The 23,847-nt window shown below is 40.8% G+C and overlaps 2 protein-coding genes across 6 annotated transcripts in view; one reads left to right on the top strand and one right to left on the bottom strand.

The window, feature by feature from the left end:
* C1H19orf44 (chromosome 1 C19orf44 homolog) overlaps positions 1 to 23,847 on the top strand; it is a 32,037-nt gene that overhangs the window by 7,196 nt on the left and 994 nt on the right. For 3 of the 4 annotated variants that reach the window (XM_043983980.1, XM_043983988.1, XM_043983994.1), the window contains exons 4-8: positions 894 to 970; positions 2,288 to 2,795; positions 7,587 to 7,679; positions 12,494 to 12,660; positions 18,792 to 18,895. In XM_043983980.1, the coding sequence (XP_043839915.1) occupies positions 894 to 970; positions 2,288 to 2,795; positions 7,587 to 7,679; positions 12,494 to 12,660; positions 18,792 to 18,872 (926 nt within the window). In that variant the 3' untranslated portion in view covers positions 18,873 to 18,895. The remainder of the gene's footprint in view (positions 1 to 893; positions 971 to 2,287; positions 2,796 to 7,586; positions 7,680 to 12,493; positions 12,661 to 18,791; positions 18,896 to 23,847) is intronic. The other variant, XM_043984003.1, reaches the window with a different exon arrangement.
* Positions 21,781 to 23,847, bottom strand: part of LOC122740983 (calcium homeostasis endoplasmic reticulum protein) — a 31,658-nt gene continuing 29,591 nt past the window's right edge. The window contains exons 17-18 of one of the 2 annotated variants that reach the window (XM_043983967.1): positions 23,379 to 23,564; positions 21,781 to 22,293 (exon numbers count right to left, since the gene is read on the bottom strand). In XM_043983967.1, the coding sequence (XP_043839902.1) occupies positions 22,292 to 22,293; positions 23,379 to 23,564 (188 nt within the window). In that variant the 3' untranslated portion in view covers positions 21,781 to 22,291. Of the gene's footprint in view, positions 23,565 to 23,847 lie in introns of both variants that reach the window. The other variant, XM_043983957.1, reaches the window with a different exon arrangement.

The following is a 23,847-nucleotide window of genomic DNA, read 5'->3' as shown; positions in this document are numbered from 1 at the left end:
CTATGAAAGGCTTTGTTTTCAGTAGAAGAGAAATTTCTTGGGGGAGGGCAGGGGGCTCTTTGTTTTTTGTCTTTGTATGCTTAATGTGCAGCATGGTGCTTTGCACAAAAAATGTGCATTTTTAAATGTTTGCTTAATTATTATTACTACTAATAATAGTGGCATTTATGTACTACTTTAAGGTTTACAAAGTGCTTTATGCATGAGCTGTCATTAGATCCTAACAACATCCCTGTGAGATAGATGCTATTATTATCCCCATTCTATAGTAAATAAGCACCTAGGACAGGATTTGAACTTTAGTATTTCTGACTGAGTCCAATATGCTATCCACTGTGTCACCTCGCTGCCTCTAATGGAAATGTTTCTTTCCAGATGATTTTTTAAAATCTATGATATTACTGTGCATGGTTAATTGTCATATAAACTGTATTAACAGTAACTCTCTGGGAATACTGAGGAGAGAGATAGTGTTAAGATAAAATAAGGTAGTTGGGAAAGACCTTAGTAATGAGGTGGGATTTGGTTTGTATATTGAAGAATAGGATCTGGATAGCTATGGAGGACCCAAGAGGCAATGTCATCTCATATTTTTCTTGCAGGGGGGCTGGCTTCAGTTGAACCTTAGATTTTTCTTCCATGGAGAGAACATTAGCCCTTTTTCTCCCCTTGAAGAAGCGGGTCCTGGAGATGGGAAGACTGATTTTCCGAGTCTGGGAAAGTCATTAGGAACACGAGGATTAGAACAGACTCTTGACTCCCAGTTTTCTGCACTCCCCATAACTTTGCTGTTGTCATGTTTATAAAATGATATGCTCAAATGATTGTTTACCTTACATTTGAAAAATTGTATTTTGGTTTCACATTGTAACCAATTCATTTTTCAATGACAGATTTTAAAATAAACATTTTATCCCTTGATGATTTGGCTCCAGATGATATCAGTGAGAAAATAGAACTCGGACAAAAAGTAAGTAAAGACAGAAAGTAATTTTTAAATTATAACAGTCATATGGAAGAGTTGTTCATTGTAGTAGCTTGCATTTAGGTAATAGTAACAGGATAAGCCAGTCTTGTTTATCAAATGAGGAATATTTGTTATCACTGAATTGCTCTAGAAGTGTTTCATGCTAAAGGCACCCAAAGCAATATTTAGAATGATAGTTTCACAGACATTCTGATATATGGTATTACATTTGTAAGATTCACTGTAACTAGTTACTGTTTTAAATAGGGTTAAGGGACTGGAGCTCTGAATTTTTTATTAAAGGGAATTCCTGGGTGGAGAAAGTCCTTTACCAATGCAGGTTAGCACCTTCCCTGCAGCTTCTAAGTTTTATAGAGTTGTCTAGACCAGGGGTGTCAAACTCAGATAGAAATGGGGGCTACTAATCAGTACATGAAGAGTCCTGTGGTCACATATTAACTTTGAAAAATCTATATCAACATTCCATGTTCTGTTGTATTTTATTTGTCTTGTAAATATTCCCAACTACATTGTAATCTGGTTTGGGCTATACTGGGAGCATTCCAGCAGATGTTTGACACCTCTGACTTAGAGCACAGACAGGCTGATTTGCCCAGATGGTATGTGTCCAGGTAGGCCTTGAACTCTGGTCTTGCTGGCTCTAGCCACTAGAACGTTCTGCCTCTCTTGGTATTATATTGTATATATTAAAAATGGGAGGGGCAGCTAGGTGGCGCAGTGGATGGAGCGCCAGCCAGGATTCAGGAGGACCTGAGTTCAGGACCGGCCTCAGACACTTGACACTTACTGGCTGTGTGACTCCGGGCAAGTCACTTAACCCCAATTGCCTCACACACACACACACACACACACACACACACACACACACACAAAATTAAAAAAAAAAATGGGAGGCAGCATGATGTAGGTGAACAAGGAGGGTGTTTAGAGTTAATGGGCCTGGGTTTGAATTCTTTTTTTCTTTTTGAGGTGAGGCAATTGGGGTTAAGTGACTTGCCCAGGGTCACACAGCTAGTACATGTCAAGTGTCTGGGGTCAGATTTGAACTCAGGTTCTCCTGAATCCAGGACTGGTGCTTCATCCACTGTACCACCTAGCTGCCCCCCCTGGGTTTGAATTCTAACACTTGCTTATTACCAGCATGACCCTGGAGGGTTTTCTTACCTTCTCTGGGTCTCAGTGTCTTCTCAAAATGAGGCAGTTGGATCAGATGCTATTCCTTCCAGCTTTAAATCTATAATCCTGATCTTTAAGAAACAACTTTCGTAGTTCCCACCCCAAGTCACTTTTTTATTTTAGGAAGAAGATCATAGAATGAAACAACCAAGCAAGGAATTAAAAACAGATGTGTCAGTTGTCAAATGTATACAAAGAAGAAATGCCAAAGAGATGAGCCCAGAGACGAGTATGAACATTACTTCTCTTCATACTGAAGAGGAAAGTCACACTGCCAGTGAAATATGTGAGGATGTGAATGAGGAGTCTGTCCCCTTTTCTAGAGAGGAAAGTATTTCCAGCAGGAGGTCCCCATCTCCTAGACCTCAGGAGAGTACTATAAACTCAGTGTATTCTGAAGACTTTGAAAAGTCTCCAAGTTCAACAGTATCTGGGCAGACGGCCTACTCCCAAGAGTCATTAGACGAGACACTGGAGTCTTTGTCTGAGAGCCCTTCATATTCTCAAAGCGACCTTCCCACACAGTTGGGAAAGCCTGGTCAGAAGCGGAATGAGGATGTAAGGAGACTCTTAGTGAAAGAAGTGGCTGTTCAGACTTATGATCCTGTATTTACCTACAGCTGGACAAAGGGTAAGGGTGGAAGTCTCCACAAGTGCTGTTTTAAGACCAGTGCTACATGTGTCAGGCCTGGTTTCATTTTGTCAATTGTTACATGCTGGCCAAAAGAACAGGGCTGTTCAGTGGAATTAGGACTGGACCTGGAATGGAAGACCTGGGTTAGGGTTGTGGCTTTGCTAGGAATTAGTCATGTGACTTTGGTTGTCACTTAACTCACTTCTGTTTACTCATTTAACAAGTGAAAGGAATTGGACCACATGAGCTCAAAGGCTCTGTCTAGTTGTAAGACATGCTGAATTGAGTTAGGTCAGCTGTCTGCTCAGCCTCATATTTTTTGGGAGAGCTGGATTGCTCCCCACAACAACCACCTCCAAAGTTTAGGAATGTACCATCCCTACCTACCTTGGGTAACCTGCTTTGTAGCTTCCCCTCATGAATCTTTGAAAATTCTGGGGACACAATAGTTTGTAATTTTTTTGTTTTTTGTTTTGTTTTTGTGGGGCAATGAGGGTTAAGTGACTTGCCCAGGGTCACACAGCTAGTAAGTGTCAAGTGTCTGAGGGTGGATTTGAACTCAGGTCCTCCTGAATCCAGGGCCAGTGCTCTATCCACTGCGTTACCTTGCTGCCCCACAATAGTTCTTAATTAATACTTAATACATTTGGGATAATGAGTTCCATACGTTTACTACCTAGTTAGTGTATGAAGTAACAGTTACTTTTATTTACTTGGAGACATCAGACTTTTGTGGGACTCTCAGATTCTGGTACCTCATTTTGTGAATTTGTGAATGAGACAGACATCATGGTTTCATAAGCCTCAGTCATAGGACCATTGGTCAGGAGTTGGAAGGGCCCTCAGGGGTCATCTGGTCCAGCCTTTTCATCTTACATGTGAGGAAACTGAAGCCAAGGGAAGTGAAGTGACCTGTTCAGGGTCACAAGGCTGAGCATCAGAAAGAAAACTGGATCCCACATCTTCTGGCAGGGTTAGTAATCTTTCCCTTATATCATATTACCTTTCATGAAACCTTTGTCTTTCTTAATTACTGAATAAGTAGATCTATCGTCTCTCTTGCTCCCCAATACACACCGACCAACCTTTGTTTTTCTGGACTGAAAACATCTAATATTTTAAGACTGTATTTTCTTCTCCCTTCCCATCTAGATAAGCAATTAACTTGATAGACAGAAATTTTGGGAGGGGGCAGTGAGAGATATATTTTCTTACCTGTCATATTCATCTTGATTTTAATTTATAATATAAAAGGTAGATATGGCCAATGAGTACTGGAATTCCAACTGATTGTCATGTTCTCTATAACTTTCAAAGAGGGATAACTCATTCCCAAAATAAAAATTAAAAAAGACATTGGATTAATAATATATACAATGGGTGGGGCAGGGCAGCTAGGTTGTGCAGTGGATTAAGCACCAACCCTGGATTCAGGAGGACCTAAGTTCAAATCTGGCCTCAGACATTTGACACTAGCTGTGTGACCCTGGGCAAGTCACTTAACCCTCATTGCCCCACAAAAAACAAATAAATAATAATGTATACAACGTTAAGGAGTAGAGGTGAAAAGATCTGGGTTCAAGGGTTCTGCCACAGTGCAGTGTGACCTTTATCAAGCCTCAGTTTCCTCAACTGTATGAAGGGTTACACTACATGGTTTCTAAGGACCTTTTTAGCTCTACATCTCTGAATGGTAAGTCTGAGGGCCTTGGATGAAGGAAAGGAAAGGGAGGGAATAAGTACCCTTATATAGTGCTTACTATGTGCCAGGCACTGTGCTAAAATGCTTTACAAGTATTATCTCATTTGACCATTAACAACCTAAGGTCTCTGAGGATAACAGTATTTATGCTCTCTACCTCATAAGGTTGATGTGAAGATAAAATGAGATAATGTAAGTAAAATTCATTTTAACTGAAACACTGTGTAAATGTGAGTTACTATTATATCATAAAAGTAAATCTGGGGGCAGCTAGGTGGCACAGTGGATAAAGCACCGGCCCTGGATTCAGGAGTACCTGAGTTCAAATCCGGCCTCAGACACTTGACACTTACTAGCTGTGTGACCCTGGGCAAGTCACTTAACCCTCATTGCCCTAAAAAAAAAAAGAAAGAAAAGAAAAAGTAAATCTGACTGCTAAAAATATCAGTTTGCTTGAATGAAATATTGGGAATGAATGCCAGTTTTCTTATTTGAGCTTGAATGCACAATGCCCAATGACAAAAAGATAAAAAAAAACAAGGAATTGTACAATTTTAGTACTGGAAAGGCCATTAGGGATCATCTTCTCCATCTTTTGTGTTTTACAAATAAGAAAGCTAAGGGCAGTGGGTGAAATGACCTGCCTAAGGTTCTGTAGTGAGTCAAGGTCAGAGTTTGGGAGAGTACCCATGTCTTCTCGATGTCCAGCACCAAGTTTCTTGGAAGCAGAAACAAATGTGCTTATAAGAATCCTGGTTGAAAAGACACACACACACACACACACACACACACACACACACGAGTTTAACAGATGACATTTTTGAGGAAAACTAGATAGATCCATAGAAGACACTGACACAGAAGATATTCAGAATTCAATACCTTTGGCTTTGCTTCTCTTTTCTTTTTTATTATTATTATTATTTTGTTTTTAGTGAGGCAATTGGGGTTAAGTGGCTTGCCCAGGGTCACACAGCTAGTAAGTGTTAAGTGTCTGAGGCTGGATTTGAACTCAGGTACTCCTGACACCAGGGCCGGTGCTCTATCCACTGCGCCACCTAGCTGCCCCTCTCTTTTCTTTTTGATGATAAAAACCAGCTGCTGTTACAGGCATGTTGATGGAAAAGTAATCCACGAGTATTTGTTATAGGCCACCAGGACAGACTAATGCTAGAAGTACAAATGCTTGTGCATGGGGACACTAACAAGGGAGATAACGTGCACATACGTAGAGAGATATGAGAGTATGGGGAGAAAGGCACCAATTGTGGTGGGATCAGGAAGGGCTTCATATAGAGAAGGTGATGCTTGAACTAATCCCCAAAGGAAACTAGGGACTCCAAAAGGTGGAGGGGAGAGAGGGAAAGGCATTCCAGGCTGAGGGGACAGTTGGGGAAAGGCAGGAAAAAGGATTTTGTGTCAGGAAGAGGAAGGATAGTTTTGCAGGCCTGAATGTGTGAAGGGGAATACTGCAGTATATAAGAAGTCTGGAAGTGGTCCTGGGGTCACTGCTCCAATAGAACTGTTTACATTTGATCCTAGAGACAATAGGAAGTCACTGTAATTTATTGATGAGGTAGTGACAGGGTCAGATTTATGTTTTAGGAAAATCACTTTATATCTGTTGTGAGAGATGTGAGGCAGAGACCAAATGTTGTAGAGTTGTTTCAGTTGTGTCTGACTCTTTGTTGATCCCATCTGGGGTTTTCTTGGCAGAGATACTAGAGTGGTTTACCATTTCCTTCTCCAGCTCATTTTACCTGTGAGGAAACCAAGGCAAAAAGGGTTAAGTGACTTGCCTAGGGTCACACAGCTACTAAGTATCTGAGGCCAGATTTGAACTCAGGAAGATGAATTTTCCTGATTCTAGGCCCAGCGCTCTACCCACTGTGCCAATGAGAAGTAGAGGGTCAGAACTAGAAGTGTGAGCACATGTAAGGGATCTTATGGAAAAGGAAAGATTTGGCAACTGAATTGATATTTTGAAGGAAGGGTGAGGAGACAAGAATGGCATTAAGTTTGTTAACCTGGGTGACTGAAAAGATGTTGTCCTCAACAGAAGGAGGTAAGTCTGGAAGAAGGCTTGGTTTTTAAGGGGAAATAATGAGTCTTGTTTTGGACATGGACATAGTGATTTTAAGACACCTATAGGACACATAGTTCAAATCTGCCTATTGGAATAGGCAGAGTAAGACTGATTGTGAAAGGTTGGTACTGTAAAAGTTGTCCTTACAGTCAGAAAAAGAGCAGAAATTAATTTTTTATTAAATTTTTTATTATTATTCCACTAAAATCTTCTCCCAGTGCATCACTGTGGCATTGAGGTAACTGGGTTCTTAAAGGCTGGGCTAAAGGCATGGGAGCTCCAATAGGTGTTGTACAGTAAACACTTAGGATGATAGGGCAAAGTCAGAAAGACCCTTAGAGGTCCATCTGGCCCACCTCCATCATTATACATAGAGAAAAATAAGACTGGGATATTATGTGACTTGGCCAGGGTCACGGAACTAGATATAATTCAAACCCAAGTCATCTTGACCCCACCTCCAGCACACCATCTGAGGATCAGACTCCTACACTTAGAAAAGCCTGATCACCAGCCCTGCTGTCATGGTATAATCTTCTTGGTCAGAGCCATTATTTTTTTTTTTTTGGTGGGGCAATAAGGGTTAAGTGACTTGCCCAGGGTCACACAGCTAGTGTCAAGTGTCTGAGACCGGATTTGAACTCAGGTCCTCCTGAATCCAGGGCCAGTGCTTTATCTACTGTGCCAGCTAGCTGCCCCCCAGAGCCACTCTTAAAAGAATGCCTACTAAGTCCTCCAAGCATTGTAGTTTGTATCAATAGAGGGAGTCATGACAAAAGACAGGGCCTTGAAATATCCAAGTATTTTATTAGTGATGATTTGGTAACTTAAAAGAAAACAAAGATGTTAATTATTCCTTTATTTTGAGGGCACTTTCAGAGGAGAGGTTACCCAGGCTGTGACAAGTATTCACTCTCTTACTGTGAAAAATATTGAGTTATTTTTTCAACCCTTAATGTGTATAGGTCAGAACTCTAACCTTTTGTCCTTTAAACTACAGAGAGTATGGCGACCATTGGCCCAAGTCTGGGCAGAGCGTACTTGGATCCTGAACCTATTGCCAGTCATGTGATTAGTGCAGATGCAATAGAAGGTAAAGGTCCTTAATTTGTTATGTTTTACACAATTTTTATTATTATGCTTAATATACAAAACAAATACAAATAATTTTAAACCAAATATGGGATTAATTCTCTAAACCCCTAAACTTGAACTATTTGTTTTTAATTAATTAAAAATTATATAAAAACCTACCTTCAAGCAAAATAAAAACTAGAGACTTAAGTACATTTGCTCCATGTCTCCTCCTAAATCTTCCTCTATCCTTATAAAGCCCTGCTGTCCTTTTTTGTTGTTGTTTTTTGTTTTTTTGTGAGGCAGTTGGGGTTAAGTGACTTGCCCAGGGTCACACAGCTAGTAAGTGTCAAGTGTCTGAGGCCGGATTTGAACTCAGGTACTCCTGAATCCAGGGCTGGTGCTTTATCCACTGTGCCACCTAGCCGCCCCGCTGCTGTCCTTTTAAAAAGCATATACCTGTAGTCATTGTTTGGACTGTTATTTTATTTACTACATTTTGAATTATGTTGTATGTCTTGTTTCCTTGTAGTCATCATACTTGTAACTTAGTAGTGCCATAATGTTATTTTGCATTAATAGACTTTAAGAGATTCAGCCTTTCCCCAGGCCATTAGACATGCAATCAGGGTTAAATGACCTGCATAGGGTTACAATGCTAGTGTCTGAGGCTGAATTTGAACTCAGTTCCTCCTGACTCCAGGACCCGTGCTCTACCCATTGCCCCATCTCCCTATACCTTTTAATGATATCTTTAGGGTAAAGATTTATCAGTGGTATCACTGGATCAAAGGATATGAACAGTTGAGTAATTTTTATAGTATGTTGCCAGATCCCTTTAGAAAGTTTGCACTAGTCCATAGTTCCATGCCTATTTCCCTGCAACCCTGTCCCCTAATCCCAACATTTGTCTTTGATAGTTTATTACCAGTGGTATATTTATAAATTCACTGATGTTCTACTCTGCCTCACAAAGGCACAGAGGTGGCCTTGGATTCTTTTTTTTTGGGGGGGGTGAGGGAAGTGGGGTTAAGTGACTTGCCCAGGGTCACACACCTAGTGTCAAGTGTCTGAGGCCGGATTTGAACTCAGGTCCTCCTGAATCCAGGGCCGAAACTCTATCCACTGCACCACCTAGCTGCCCCTTGGCCTTGGATTCTTAACTCTTCTTCCAGAGAAGTGCAAAGTCTGGCCAGCTCTCTTAAGGTGAAAGGCTTTGAGTGTTGATCCACCAACCGACTTCATGTCTTAAACTAGCCTCCACGAGCTTGTGGAGAGCCTCCACGGCTTGTGGAGAGGTTCATCCCCTGAAGGTTGGTCATTAGGTGATGAATTTGGGGCTATGGCCACTCATAAGCTGACATCAGTCTTCTGAAGTGTTGAAGTATGATCATTTCATAAAAAGTAGCACTGACTCTAGGCTGGTCAGCCTTAGTAGTTTAGAATAACTTTTACTGATGGTTATCCAATGTCTTAGGTAATTGCAAGAATATTCTAATGAAATGCTAATTAGTAATCACAATGGAAACTTCAATTTCAGTAGCTTGGTTCCTACAGTTTTTTGAAATTCACAAAATCTCTGAGTTGGAAGGGATTGTGTGGCTATCTAGTCTGACACCTACCTGAAAAAGAATTCCATCTACAACATAGGTCACAAGTGGTTCCTTTCTTCTTTGCTTAAAGACCTCCAATTAGAGAAAACCTCTTGAAATCAGACAAGGCCACTTCAAGGCAGCTCTCATTGTTAGGAAACTTTTCCTGGCATCAAACCTAAATTCATCAGCTTCTAGCCACTGTTCCAAGTTCTCTCCTAAGGTACCAAAAAGAATGTGATATCCCTCTTCCATATGACAACTCCTCAGATATTTGAAGACAGCTATCATATCTCCCTTAAGATGACTCTTTTGGGGGGCAGCTAGGTGGCTCAGTGGATAAAGCACCAGCCCTGGATTCAGGAAGACCTGAGTTCAAATCCAGCCTCAGACACTTGACACTTACTAGTTGTGTGACCCTGGACAAGTCACTTAACCCTCATTGCCCCACCAAAAAAAAAAAATGTCTCTTTACCCACAATCCCTAAATTCCTCCTATTGAGCCTCATAGGGGACAAACCCAAGGCCCTTCACCATTCTAGTTGTTCTCTTCTAGAAACTCTCCAACTTTTCAAGGTCCTTCCTAAAATGCGTTACCTAGAACTGAACACAACATTCCAGATGTGGTCTGACCAGAAGCCAGGGATGACCTCATCCCTAAATTTCCTTGGTCTCTTAAGTCGGCCTAAAACCATGTTAATTTGGCCATTGTAACACACACTGTTGACTCATATCTCTTTTACGTAAACTTCCATCATGCCTCTTTCCATCTTTTACTTATGAAGTTGATTTTTTGAGTCCATGTAAGACTTCACATTAATTTCTATTAAATTTCAAATTATAATAGCTTCTTATTTATTTCAGTCTTCTAGTCTATCGAGACCTTTCTGAATATTGACTGTTTATCCAGTGTGTTAGTTATGCTTCCCATTGATTTATTCCCAGCTTTGTGTCACCTGCAGATTTGAGAAGATTTGAACCAAGTCATGGATAGAAATGTTAATGAGCACAGTGCCAAGCATAGTTTCCTAGGGTACTCTAAAGGAGACCTCTTTCCAAATGATTCTTTTCTTCTGGCCATCCAACCAGTTTCATAGCCTTCTCACTGTACAATTGGTTAGCTTGTATATATCTATCTTTCTACAACAAAAGTATGACACTCTCAGATGTTTTGCTAAAATCTAAGTAAATCATGCTTATAATGTTTTCCTGATCTACCAGGTTGCTACCCCATCAGAAAAGAGCAAAAAAGGTTAGTCTGGCATGACCTATTTTTGAAGTTAAGCTGGCTCTTTGTAATTATTGTTTCTTTTATTAATTTTTTTAATAATATAGTCTAGAGTTTTGTAAGAAATCAGAATCAAACTTCCTGGGCTATGTTTTGGAACATCAATTCCCACCCCGCCCCACCCTTTTAAAAATCAGGACATATGTCCTTGTCCAGTCCTGTAGTGCCTCCTCCCATTCTCTATAGTCTGTCCAAGGTGGCTAACAGTGGCTCAGCAATCATGTGCTAGTTCCTTTCAGTAATTCATCTAGGTCAGGTGATTTGAACCTATCCAGGGCAAGATGGGTACAGTGTTACTAGCTCCTTTCTTATATATCTACTAGGAAGTTACTCATATTTGCTCTGTCCCTTCAATCTAGAGCATATTCTCTTTGGAAAAGGAAACATTAGTAAAATAAGACTTAAGCACCTGTTCATTCTCTTTTATTAGCTGTCATCACCCATGCATCCTGAACAGCAGTCTTATACATAGTTGATCCTCTTCTTTTCCCCAATATAGCTTGAAACAAAATGAAAAAAACCTTTTTTGTTGTCTTTAATTTTCATCCTTGACACTATTCAGTACATTCTTACCCCAGCCCTTGTTAGGTACACTCCATTCCTGGCCAAGAGCTAGTCATTTCTGTATATTTTAAGCTGTGGGCCAGAAATCCAAATTCCATTTTCAAACATACTTTTCTTAACCAACTGTTCCCTTCCCAATTTTGCTTTTCTCTTCTCAATCCCTTTCCTTCAAAAGACAGCAGTGAATAAAACACTACCTGTGTCCCTAAGGCCTTCGTTTTCTTGCTGAAGACTGTTTTTTGACAGTGCTCTTGCTGGAAGTATAATTTTTTTCCAAGTGAATCACCAGAAGTGGAGAGCAATCAACTGGTTTGTCAGGTCTTAGAAAATACTTTGTCCTGCCTTTTATACATTGCTTCAGGAAGATTGCAAATGTGTAAGTGTGCTTGCAGTGCTAGAGGGTGGGGAGGCAGGGTGGGATATCTGATGCAGCTCAGATGCCTCAGATTATGTCTTTACATGGTGAATGCTAGGTAGGAGGTAGTGCCTACTTCTAGGACAGACAGCCTGGAGCATGCATCAATATTTGGTCACTGGTTCTGGTCAGCTAACACATGTGGAGGAGGAAGCTCTTTGGTTCCAGAGGCATTTAGAAAGTTGTCAGTTTCTTTATGGTCTCTTGGCCTCAGTGCTCCTGGGGGATCTTGGTGACTGGTGAAGGGAGTGGAGCCTAAGACCTGGTGAGTTTGAAAGGTCCAGAGGCTTCCCTAACATCTCAGCATTCCAGAGTTAAGGTTTTATAGCTGGAGCAGCATCAGTGTCCTAAGGTATGAAGAGAGTAGAACCTCTCTTGGCATCATGCCATTATAAATGTTGATGTCCTGAGAGGTAAAGAGTAGTTTTAGGGAGTGACCTTGAGGAGCCCAGGCCAGTGGTGGCTGAGATATGGATTCATGCCACATCTGTGTGTGCACTTGGTGGGGCTGGTCCTGTGTAGGAACTGGGCTTGCTTTTTAGCCTAATCTTCCTTCTTCTCCATAGACTGAGGTGGTGTATGAGGAATTATGCCCTTGAGGTATTGGGGGAAGTGCTTTTATATTTGTTCTTGCTATTTCTATGAAGAGGAGATCCCCTTGAAAAGCCAGTTGAAATGAGCTGTTAAATGGAACTGGAGCTTTAGTCACTGGGCCCCTAAAAATGGGGGAAACAGCTGGTGGGGCCTGTGTAAGACTCGGGATTCAACATCTGATGTTTCTCTCCCTTTCTTTCCTGTTTCATGGTTAGAAATGCTTTTGAGTGTTACATCTAAAAGACCAAGTAAAATCATTACCTCTCTAATTCACTAACAAGGTGACTTACCTCTGAATAATGGAAAGATGACAGTAGTGCTATTTTTAACTTCATAACTTCATATCAGCATAAAAATCTTTTTTAAAAAAATGTTTACAGCTCTGACAGCCTATAGTCCTGCAGCCTTTGCTTTGAATGACATGTTAAAACAGCAGTTGACATTGACAAAACAGTTTATGGAAACCAGCCGGTATCTGCATTTTTCTCTCCTGAAGTCCCTGGAAGATGACACATTCCATTATCAAACATTGGAAGAAGTCAAAGAGGTAAGTGTAGCACATACCTGCTGTTTTGGGATGGGAGTGGCAAAGAGGTTCTATTCCAGTGTGATTGTGGCCTGAAGTCACAACTTTGGTCCGTTTGGCCCTGGAGCTTCTGAGATGGCCCTCTGAAATGCTGGTGAGTTGTGGGGAAGGCTTTTGCCCTGTGACATACTTGGTGGAAAGGGTCAGGGTCAATAAATGAGCACACATCCTGGGTATAGGGACATCTGAAGCGTCCATGGACCACAGGGAAAGGAACAAGCCTGCCAGCATTTCAAGAGTGGTGAGGAATGGATTCAAGGAAATGGGGTTGAAGACCACTATCACTGATCACCCACATGTTATTCTTGCAAGCTGAAAGAATTTCAAGTGGGAAAAGGACTATTTGTATTCTGCAAACATTAAGCATTTTCTCTACCAGCTTGGGACAGAGGGTAGGCCCTCTTCTTCATGGGCTTATGGTGTGTTGGTGGTACACCAATATCTATAATATCTATTAGCTAAGTATGTTGGAAATTTGCCAAACAGAGTGCTGTGATATGAAATAATGACAGGTAATTAGATGGCATTAGATTCTGGAGGACACTGAATGTCCAGCAAAGGAATTTGAACTTGACTTGGTAGGTAGTAAGTAGGAAGCCAATGAAGTAGCAGAATGACATAACCAGATTATAAAATGTCCTGGTCAACAGCTCCCATTTATAGAAGACTTGGTAAACCTTAAAGTGCTTTCTTCACAATAACTTTATGTGGTCAGTGTTACAGGTAAGTGTTAGCATTTCCATATTGAAGCTGAGGCAACTGAGGCTCAAGTTAGATGACTCGGCCATGGTCACACAAACAAGTGTCAGAGCCTGGATTCAAACTCAGGTCGACAGGATTGGAGGAAGCAGAGTGGAGACAGAAGACCTAGTAGGAAGCTTTTCCACTAGGCCAAGTGATTGGTAATAAGGGTACCATTGGCAGAGTTTCTAGGGAACCTGCAGCTGGGCAGTAGGAATGGAAAGGAGCAGATGAAAGTGAAGGTTGTTGCAGAGGAGGAATTGCTAGGGTCAGAGTAGTTCCTCATTTCCATCAATTGGTCCATCTTTATATATGATATATATATATGAACTGGACCTAAGTAGAACATGTTTTACATCTTGGGAATTTTTCCCATGGCTCCTCTCTCTCTGGCCCACTGTCCCCAGAGCATAGACTGACCACTGCTTGGCCATTTTGTGACAGTCACAGAATCTGAAAGTTGAAAGAGACTTCAGTGTCAATTTAGTTAAAATCTCTCGAAGAAAGAAACCGAATGACAACATACCTGATGAGTGGTCATCTAGCAGCCTCTCCAGACAGCACATTGAGCTTTTGGACAAGCCCAATGGTTAGCAAGATTTTCCTGACATTAACAGCACACTGTATAAATGCTAGCTATTATTGCAAGGTATTAAGTTTGCTTCTTTCTAACTTCTACCCATGGCTTTTGGGTCTGTCTTCTGGAGCCGGACAGAACAAGTCCACATCCTCCTTCACTGATCACCGCCCAGATAGCTGACAGTAACAGTCATGTACCAAGTTGTTTCTTTTCCAGGCTAAACACATCCAACTCCTTCAACCAAATGTCATCTACTCTCTGGTCATTTCACCAGTCACCACGGCCCCCAGATCAGCATCCAAGCCCTGGAGACTTAACCCTTTCACACACAGGACTCCTGCCCTTTCGTCCCACAATCCTGGCTGGTGACTGTCTCTACATTTAGCCACTACATTTAGTCTCTCAGCTCCAGCCATATTTCACTTCATTTTCTGACCATTTCTTCTCCAGCAGGCATGCTTACTGGCACACTTACCTTTTCTTTCCACCTCCTTCTCTTTCCGTTCTGGAGCCATAATCAAATTAAGTCACTGCCATCTGGAGAAGGTATATCAGTCTATTCTGCTATGGCTCTAGTTAATCATCCATGTAACTTTGCAATGAAAAGTATCCCTTTTGGCTACCATTCCTATATATGGATATATCTGCCCCTATTAGAATGGAAGCTTTTCAAGGGCAGGGGCTGTCTCAGCTTTTGTGTTTGTTTCCCCAGACCTTGACACATAGTATTTAATAAATGTTTTCTTATTTAATCATATGACAGAGATTCAAAGCCCTTCATAATCCTGACTGTCCTCCTCTAGAGACTCTTACCCCTTTATCAGTGTCTTTCTTAAACCATGTCCGCCCCAGAATTGAATACAGTAATCCAAGAGGTCCAGTGAGAGGAGAGTATAACAGGACTACCACCGGCTTCTTCCTTAAATGTAGCCCTCAAGACCACATCGACTTCTGTGGCTATGACATCACACCACTGCCTCACACGGAACTTGTAGTCCATTAAAACACCCAGATCTTGGGGCAGCTAGGTGGCGCAGTGGATAGAGCACCGGCTCTGGAGTCAGGAGTACCTGAGTTCAAATCCGGCCTCAGACACTTAACACTTACTAGCTGTGTGACCCTGGGCAAGTCACTTAACCCCAATTGCCTCACTAAAAAACCAAACCAAAACAAAACAAAAAAAACAAAAAACACCCAGATCTTTCTCAGAGCAGTTATTGTCTAACCATGCCTCCCCAGTGTATACTTGTGAAGTTAATGCTTTCTATCCAAGTATAAGACTTGACACTTTACATCCATTGAATTGTATCTTCTTAGAGTTAGCCAAATGCTGTAGCCTGTCAAGATCCTTTTGGATCCTGACTGTCATTCAAAGGAGGCAGCATAGATTAGGTGAGTCAAACCACTGCCACCATCTCCCCTTACACCTTGGAGATAACTCTTCATATACTAATCCCCAAAGTCCTGGGAATAGCAGGGTCCCCCTGCCATCCTGGCCCCCAAAGCCATTAGTAAGGAGAACAACCTTAGTGGAGAAGGGTCCCATCATCCCTGATACCCCCAATACTATCTTCTGATAGACTGCCATCAATCAAGAGATAAGCCACAAAGTGCTGAGAATAGTAACAACCCCCATACCACTGGCCCTTCCTTGCTGGTAGCCATCATCCAGGGAGCCAAGCCTTGTGGAGATGTGACCTGGCAGGTGCTTCTGCAGGTGCTGCAGACCTTGCCTCCTCAACAGTCATAGTTCCTGAAGACCTGGAAAACAAATTTCTCAACACCAAAGTCCTTGGCAGTGGCAAATGGTTCAAGATCAGAAATAAATATGGCTTTATTGTTAGTAGAAATGACATTAAAGAAAATCTGTTACCATCCCTTTTGCCACTGCCCCCGAAGGACCATGGGATCTTTCCATCTGACTTGCAGATGAAAATAATATTTACTACTCCCTTCTCCCCTTAGAATGTGAGCTCCTTAAGAGTACAAACTATCCTGCCTTTATATTTGTATTCCCAGGTCTTAGTGCAATGCCTTGTACATAACAAAAACTTTTCATTCAGTGTATTAACAGTTCCTTCTGCCTTTGTGTCATCTGTAATGTGTTGAGCATGCTAACTAAACCTTGGGCCAAGCATGGCTCTTTGGGGTACTCTGTTGGAGGCCTCCTGCCACGATGGCATGGAATCATTAATAACTCCACTCTCTGAGTCCAGCCACCCCACCAGTTCTGAATCTCTCCAATTATAGTATTGCATAAATCTATATTTCTCCAATTTTTATCAAAATAATACCATAGTATAAAAAGCTTAGCTAAAATCTAGAACAGTGGTTCTCAAGGTGTGATCCAGGGACTCCATAGGAGTCTGTCCCCAAGACCCTTTCAGGGGGTACTTGAGTCAACACTAGTTTTTTTGTTTTTTAAAGTGAAGCAATTGGGGTTAAGTGACTTGCCCAGGGTCACACAGCTAGCAAGTGTTAAGTGTCTGAGGCCGGATTTGAACTCAGGTCCTCCTGACTCCAAGGCCGGTCCTCTATCCACTGCGCCACCTAGCTGCCCTGACACTAGTTTTGTAATAATACAAAGATATTTTTATTTCTAATACAGCATATGTTAATAGATATAACCTACATAAATAAAAGTTTTCTGGGGGCCTCGATAATTTTTAAGAATATGAAAGGGTCCTGAGACCAAAAGTCTGAGAACCACTGACATAATATTCCTCATCTACTCATTTAGTAACTGTCCAAGGAAAAAGAAAATGAGGTTTGACATGACCTGTTCTTAAAAACATACTGATTCTTTCTATTCACTGCTTCCCTTTCTAGATGTTTGCCCACCCCTCCTTAATGATCCATTCTGGCATTTTCCCAGAATTAATCAAGCTTGTTGGCCTATAGTTTGCAGATTCTGGTCTCTTCTCTTGAAAATCAGGACCACATCTGTCCTCCAGTCATATGTGACTTCTCTCATTGTATGTGATCTTTCAGATATTACTACTGGCCCCTCAGCCATCACAACTGCCAGTTTGTTCATTGCCCAAGATTGTAGTTTGTCTCCCAAGTGATATGAATTCATCAAGGGTAACCAAAGGCCCTCCTGATGCCTTGTTGGGTATCAGTACCCTCTTAGTGATTTTTGTTCAGTTGTTTCAGGTTGCAAAAGGTCATTGTCCTTGTTTGAAAAAATAGAAGCAAGAATAGAATTGCAGTTGTCAGTCATCATTCCATCCACCCTGAGCAAAGGTCTTGGGCCTTCTCTGAGTCTTTCTCCCCCAATATAGCTAAAACATCATTTTGTTGTCCTTCCCTTCCTTTGTTGGCATTAGCATTCTTGATGGTATCTTTACAGTCTTGTGGCATGCTCTTGTATTTATTATTATCTCGCTTCCTGTATATTTGTTTTACAGTTCTGAGCTGGTTGGAGAGTACCCTGTGCATCCACATTATTCTCTTCTGAAAAATCATATTTTTCCTCTTCATGGATAGCTTTCCTTTGTGACTTTAAAATTGATTTTTGAGTTTCTCCCATCCCTTCTGGGCTGACTTTTCCTTAGTCAATCTCATTAGTCAATGGGATCCTCTCTATTATTCTTCTGAAACCTTTGAAATCTGTTTTGCCCAAATCTAGGGTCCTTGGTAGACTATACCTAGATTTTCTCTTCTCCTTTATCACAAACTGTAGGAAGAAGATGGGAACCTTCTAGGGTTCCATCATTTCTACTCTTGCAACCAGTTCCTCCCTTTTAGTGAGAATAGAATCCAAAATATAATTTTCCCTTGTTGGTTCTTCCACATTTTGAAGGATTTACTTATGTAAGGCAAATCAAGTTATTAGTAGTTCTGATTTTGACAATGAGCTTCATGTGTGAATAACTGATCCCTCCTGGTCCCCTCCATCACTAGTATCACTACTAAATCATGATCAAATGAGCTAATATTTTTAAGGCATTTAATACAGTGACTGGCACATAATAGGCATTTAATAAATACTTATCTCCACCATCCCCTTTTACCCCACAAGTGTCGTTTCCCAAATTCCCAGAATCACAGAATTTGAGAATTGGAAGGGACCCCAGTAGTCATCTAGGCAGTGGATAGAGCAATGGACTTGGAGTCAGGAAGACCTGAGTTCAAATCTTGCCTCAGATACTTACTACTTGTGTGACCCTGGGCAAGTCACTTAATCACTCTTAATTTCATCTGTAAAATGGGGATAATATCAACCTCCCAGGGTTGATCAATGAGATAATAAATAGTAAAGCAATTTGCAAACCTTAAATAAAGTGCTACCTGTTAGTTGTGATGCTGATAGTGATGATCTGCCATTTCCTAAAGAGCTATTACCAGTTAACTGTTATTTTCCCAAGGTATCTCTATCACTGCTTATCTGAGAAAGCATAGAGATAATCTCTAGCATTTCTTTTTTTATTTTGGGTCAGCTGTGCTTCCAATGTTTCATGGGATCCTTTTTTTTTTTTGGCAGGGCAATAAGGGTTAAATAACTTTCCCAGGGTCACACAGCTAGTAAATGTTAAGTGTCAAGTGTCGGAGGCCAGATTTGAACTCAGGTCCTTCTGAATCCAGGGCTGGTGCTTTATCCACTGCACCACCTAGCTGCCCCCGTGCTTCCAGTGTTGATGTAGAAAGAACTTTTTACTGTTTACCATTTGAGGTAAACAAATTTAAGGTCAGACAACTAACATTTCAAATAGACTGTTACTAAAGATGTCTAGGCGAGAAAACTAACAGATTTCTGGTTATCTTGCAGTATATTAAGAAACACAAGTCACCACCACTGACAATTGAGAAAGCTTTGGAGGAAGTTGTAAAGGAAATGTCGGATCACTGAACAGAGATTTGCTTCCAGTATAGGTAAGGTTTGGATCTTGAAGACTAAATTATGAAACTCATCAAGCCTACTTTGCTATTGTGATCATGTCGCAAGGCATCCTAGGAATGAGAACTAGAAAGGAAGCTGCCCACGTTCCTAAAGCACTCTAAGCTCTAGGGGCTTCTTAAAATTTTCCCACTCCCAACACCTTTTTTGTCTAAGAAATTTTTACATGACCCCAGGTATATAGGTATATAAGATAGGCATACATAACCTTTGACTATTGCCAGATTTTTTACAATCTTCCCCATTCAGTTATGTGACCCCATATAGGGTGGAGACCCATAGGTTACAAAGCTCTGCTCTAGCACACAAGGTTAAGTGACTTCAAGGCTACACTGGTACCAGACACAAAATTCAAACTCATCCTCTGATCCCAAATCCAGGACTCCTTCCACTGTCCTGCACTGTTGTTAAGTCTCACTGCTTACCTTAGACCTATGCATGTAGTTACGTTTTATATAATCTCTCCCACGTGGTTTAAGAGGACTAGACCAGGATCATCACAGATCCATATCCAGTACTGGGGGGAAAAACCTCACCAGGTCCATTCAATTTTTCCAGTTACTCCTGTCCTAGTTTGTTTTAGGAGGGTCTTTTCTGACTCTGTAATCAGCCTTTTCATAGGATTTAGAGCCAGAAGAGCCCCTGCAGATGATTCTTTATTTAATAAGCATTTACTAAGCACCTGGTATATACCAGGTTCTAGGATTAGTGCTAGTGTGTGTGTGTGTGTGTGTGTGTGTGTGCGCGCGCGCGCGCGCGCGCTCATGCCCAGATCATATCAAATAAATGCACTGTAACTGTGTGTGGGTAGGGTTTGGACAGTTCTAACAGCTGATGGTATCAAGAAAGGTATTTCATAGAGAGTAGGGCTTGAGGTGAGTCCTGGCATGAGTTTGAAATTTCAGGAGGTAGAGGTGAAGAGGGAGAGGATTCTAGGCACTTGGGACCATGGTCAAAGGCATGGAGATGAGAGAAGGGGGTGATCTTATTTCCTCTACCCCAGAGCACACAGGTAATATGATGACAAATCCAGTGTTCTCTCTAGTGTGCACGTTTAACCTCTGCCTTTCCCTTCCCCCTTGAGTGTATCGGTTCTCCTTCTTTGTCCTTAGTCCCTCTTCTTGGCTTCACCCTTCTTAACTGTAGCTGTAACCTAAAGGTTGTTCCATTCCCACACCTTCAAAAAACATTCCAAATAACCTCTAAGATGTCCCATCATCAACAAACTCGATTCTTTCCGTTTTCTCCAAAACTTCCTCCTCCTCCTCCAACTTCCCAATCTGTGTTATTGGCATAATCTTTCCAGTGTCCAAAGCTGAATCATCTTTGACTGTTTTCCTTTCTTAAGCCTCACATCTGGTTAACTGCTAAAGCCTTTGGGTTCTATCTCTAAAACATCTTTCCTATTTTTCCATCCAAATGTTGCAGTAATTCCTGTAGCAACCAAACGGCCTCCCAGAATCTCCTTATTGCTGTTTCATCCAGTCTGTCCTTCACATGCCGCAAAACCAAATTTCCAACCCACAACTATGATCTTGTGACCCTGCTGCCCCCATATCATCACCAAATCCCTGGTCTACCAAAGAAACTCTTTCTTTGGTCTGCATTCAAGGGCTTTCAGCTTGCCTCCACCATTCTCTCAAAGCCTTATGTCATAGTCACCATCACCTGGCCAAACTGGATCAATGACTGGGATGCTTATCTTGCCCTTTCTTACGGCTGGGTCCCTGGTGCCTGGAATATACTGCACAGCATCTCCATGTTCCACATCCTTTATTCAGGGTCCATTTAGAGAATTCCACAATCCTCTCTCCCCCCCACTTTGGAAATATTCTGTCCTTGGATTAAATTTGCTTCAACATTAATTCATCCAGCACCTAGCAGAACTCTTATAGCATTGTTAATACTGGTGCTTATAATTAAATCTTCATATGGCTAACATCTTGTACATAATTGGTACTTAATAAACATTTGCTGAATAAAATATGACAGCAGGTTAGGAATATAATCATGCTAAATGGGAGCACCCCCCCCCCTTGAAAATTAATATTTGTGTTAGGAGACAGCATTAAACCCCGTGTTTCCAGTCTGTTGCTTTATTTGGGTAAGATCGGCTTGGCCTGTGGTGTCTTTGAAATTAATGAATCATTATTATGGGGTTTATTTGATTTTAAGTCACACATAAACCCTCTAAAATAGATTAATGCTCCTGGTCTGGAAAGATCAGAAGATAGACCATCATTTGAATTTGCAGTTTTCTTGTCCTTTGTTAAAGGCCTCCCAGAGAGAACACTATTGCCACAATGAGACAGACTCTTTCCTATCATCTGGATGCTGAGAGTATTTGTAAATTTCCAGCTGTCACTAAAGCTTCAGTTTCTATTTCATCGCCTTGTTGAATGTGTGCTCCATGATGATAGGTACTGCTTCATTTTTGTCCTTCGATCCCCAACATCTGTTAACACAGTAGGTCCTTAATAATTGCTTGTTGATTGACTGGCATGGAGATATATCCCTGGGTTCTTAAAAGCTTGCCTGGCAAAGCAGAAGCTCTACTGGTCCCACTCCTGTGACAAGGCCTTTTGCCTTAGGAGATGAGGCCCCTGACTGGAAAGCTGGCCAGTTCAGCTCAGCAAGAGCCTATGCATCAGAAGCAGTGGTGAAAAGGAGTGTCCACATTGACGAAAGCATGGCTATTTAAAGCACTGTGGCATTTGTCCTCTTCCTTACTACAGTCTTGACTAGATAATTTAGTCATTCAAACCAGGGGTAGTGAGCTGTGCTTATAACACTATTAACTCCTAAACTTCTTAGAACAGCAAGCAAAACTCCCTTTTTCTAAACTAAGACACTAAACATATCTCTTTATAAAAAGTCTTTATTTGAAGGCAAAACAGTAAAATCCACAAGAAATTTGTAACATCACACATTGACATTTTATTCTGAATCAGACACAGTTGAATAGTTTCACAGCTATGGGAAATCTAGAACAGAATCAAATATTTCATCACGTTGGGTTGAAGAGTTTGGGAGAGATTTCTGTATCTTTTAAAACAAAAGTTCTGAAGTTGTTAACTGTACAAACAGATGGCACTGCACCAAGCTGCTCACAACACTCAGCTCTGCACATTGTCATCACACACTTTTTAGTGTGTTTAGGTAATGTCCATGAAAAGAAAATTGCTTCTCTTGAGGTTTCCAGTAATGCCTCACAATGATAATTTCTACTTTTTATTCCTTTTCCACCTCCCCTTGCTATTTTGGTTTCAATATAAAAATGATGAATTCAGAGAGCTGTAGAATCTTTAACTGGCTAAGATGCCCAAGAGTCTGAGTGGGCTGTGAGCACAGAGGTGCTGGTGTTCAGGTCCTCCTATAAATAAAAACATTAAGTATATATAGCTTTTTCAAAGGTCAGCATTCCCAGAACAGGAAGATGCTTTAGCCCTATGTCCTCATATCAATTTGCTCCCTCCTGATAGCATCTACCCATTTCAAATGGTTAACATTTGGGAAAAGTATAAACTTAATCCTAAGTGTCAGCATATTCTAGAGGAATTAGGCTTTGAATGATCTCTATAAGGGACAGTCTTAGATAAATATACATTTGACTGAAACTAAACCAAATGGAACTTAAAAAAAAAAAAGGATGCAGGTCATCTTTAAAACAAAAGGCTATTTTATTTTTACTTTGAATATTGTGTAGTAAAGTCTAGCCTTAGTTTTTATTACTACACAAACAATAATTTTAAGGTACATTAAAGCACAGAATGGCTTTTGATCTACTTCCTTGATGGCTAATGGCAATCACTTAATATCCTTTCCTGAAGACACTAGTCTTGGTTTATGTAAGATGCTCAAATTTGATTTAACAAAGGTGCAAGACATCTATTTCTTCAGATTTCAAGGATTCCTATTCAGGGGATGGAGGATCCTGGATTTCACACCTCAGTTGGAAAGGACAAAAGTTCATGGATAAATGGTGAAGGTAGTTGTAAGGGTTTCCATATCCTTTTTCTTGTCTTTTTTTTTTTAAGTATTAAGAGTTCAAATCACAGATGAAGCATATATATGCGGTTTCCATTATATTCAGGTGCTGGGCCTTGTCATTATTGCATGCCACGGTCTTCCCGTCTCGTTTCCTGTCACTCCCTCAGAGAAGTACACCTTGGTAACTGAGTTGTTACTATGATCCTGACTTCCATACCAAATATCAATTTAGGATTAAGATTTCTAACAAAGGACAGAAAGGCTACACAGTGGGTAGACAACAAAAGAAGTGATTTTACTTATAGCAAAACTTTTCCAAAAAAGATTAACAAAATTCAAAAAAAGACAAAGTTTCCAACAAAAAAAAAGTTTTAAGTCTTGACTCTTCCATGTTAAATTCTAACCATGTAGCCTAGGCAACATGAGAGCCCTGCTCTCTTAATAGAGAAACTCAGCCAATTTACTTACATTCATCCCTGGCTTTCATACGTGCAATGAATGAATAACTTTTGTTTCTGCGGTAGTTTTCATATGGATCATCCAAAGCAACTCCCACTCCCTTGTACTGATCCCATTTATCTCTGATATCCCCCCCTTTAATCGGGTCCTGAATGCCTTGTTCCTTCACTCCCAGGCCACCTGATCCACTCCATCCTTGAGGAAAAAGATGAGATGGACATTTATCAATCTACAAATGAATCTTAAGTTGTGAAATAAAGCATTTAATCATACCTTCTAACAAGAATATTGAGGAGTCTTTGGAAGGTACAAACCAGCTGTCTAGTAGAAAGCTAAGAATCAGTATTAAATTTATAACTTTCCAGAAATGATTATATGAAAAGTCTATTTTTTAAGGATCTGACATTTTCAAAAATTCCTGAGAAATGCTGCCAACTTTAGACACAAAGAGCTGTGTATAATAATAGTTCATGTTAAC

Source organism: Dromiciops gliroides, chromosome 1, assembly GCF_019393635.1.
Source record: "Dromiciops gliroides isolate mDroGli1 chromosome 1, mDroGli1.pri, whole genome shotgun sequence".
Classification (NCBI taxonomy): Eukaryota; Metazoa; Chordata; class Mammalia; order Microbiotheria; family Microbiotheriidae; genus Dromiciops; species Dromiciops gliroides.
This window is presented reverse-complemented; position numbering and strand designations above follow the sequence as displayed.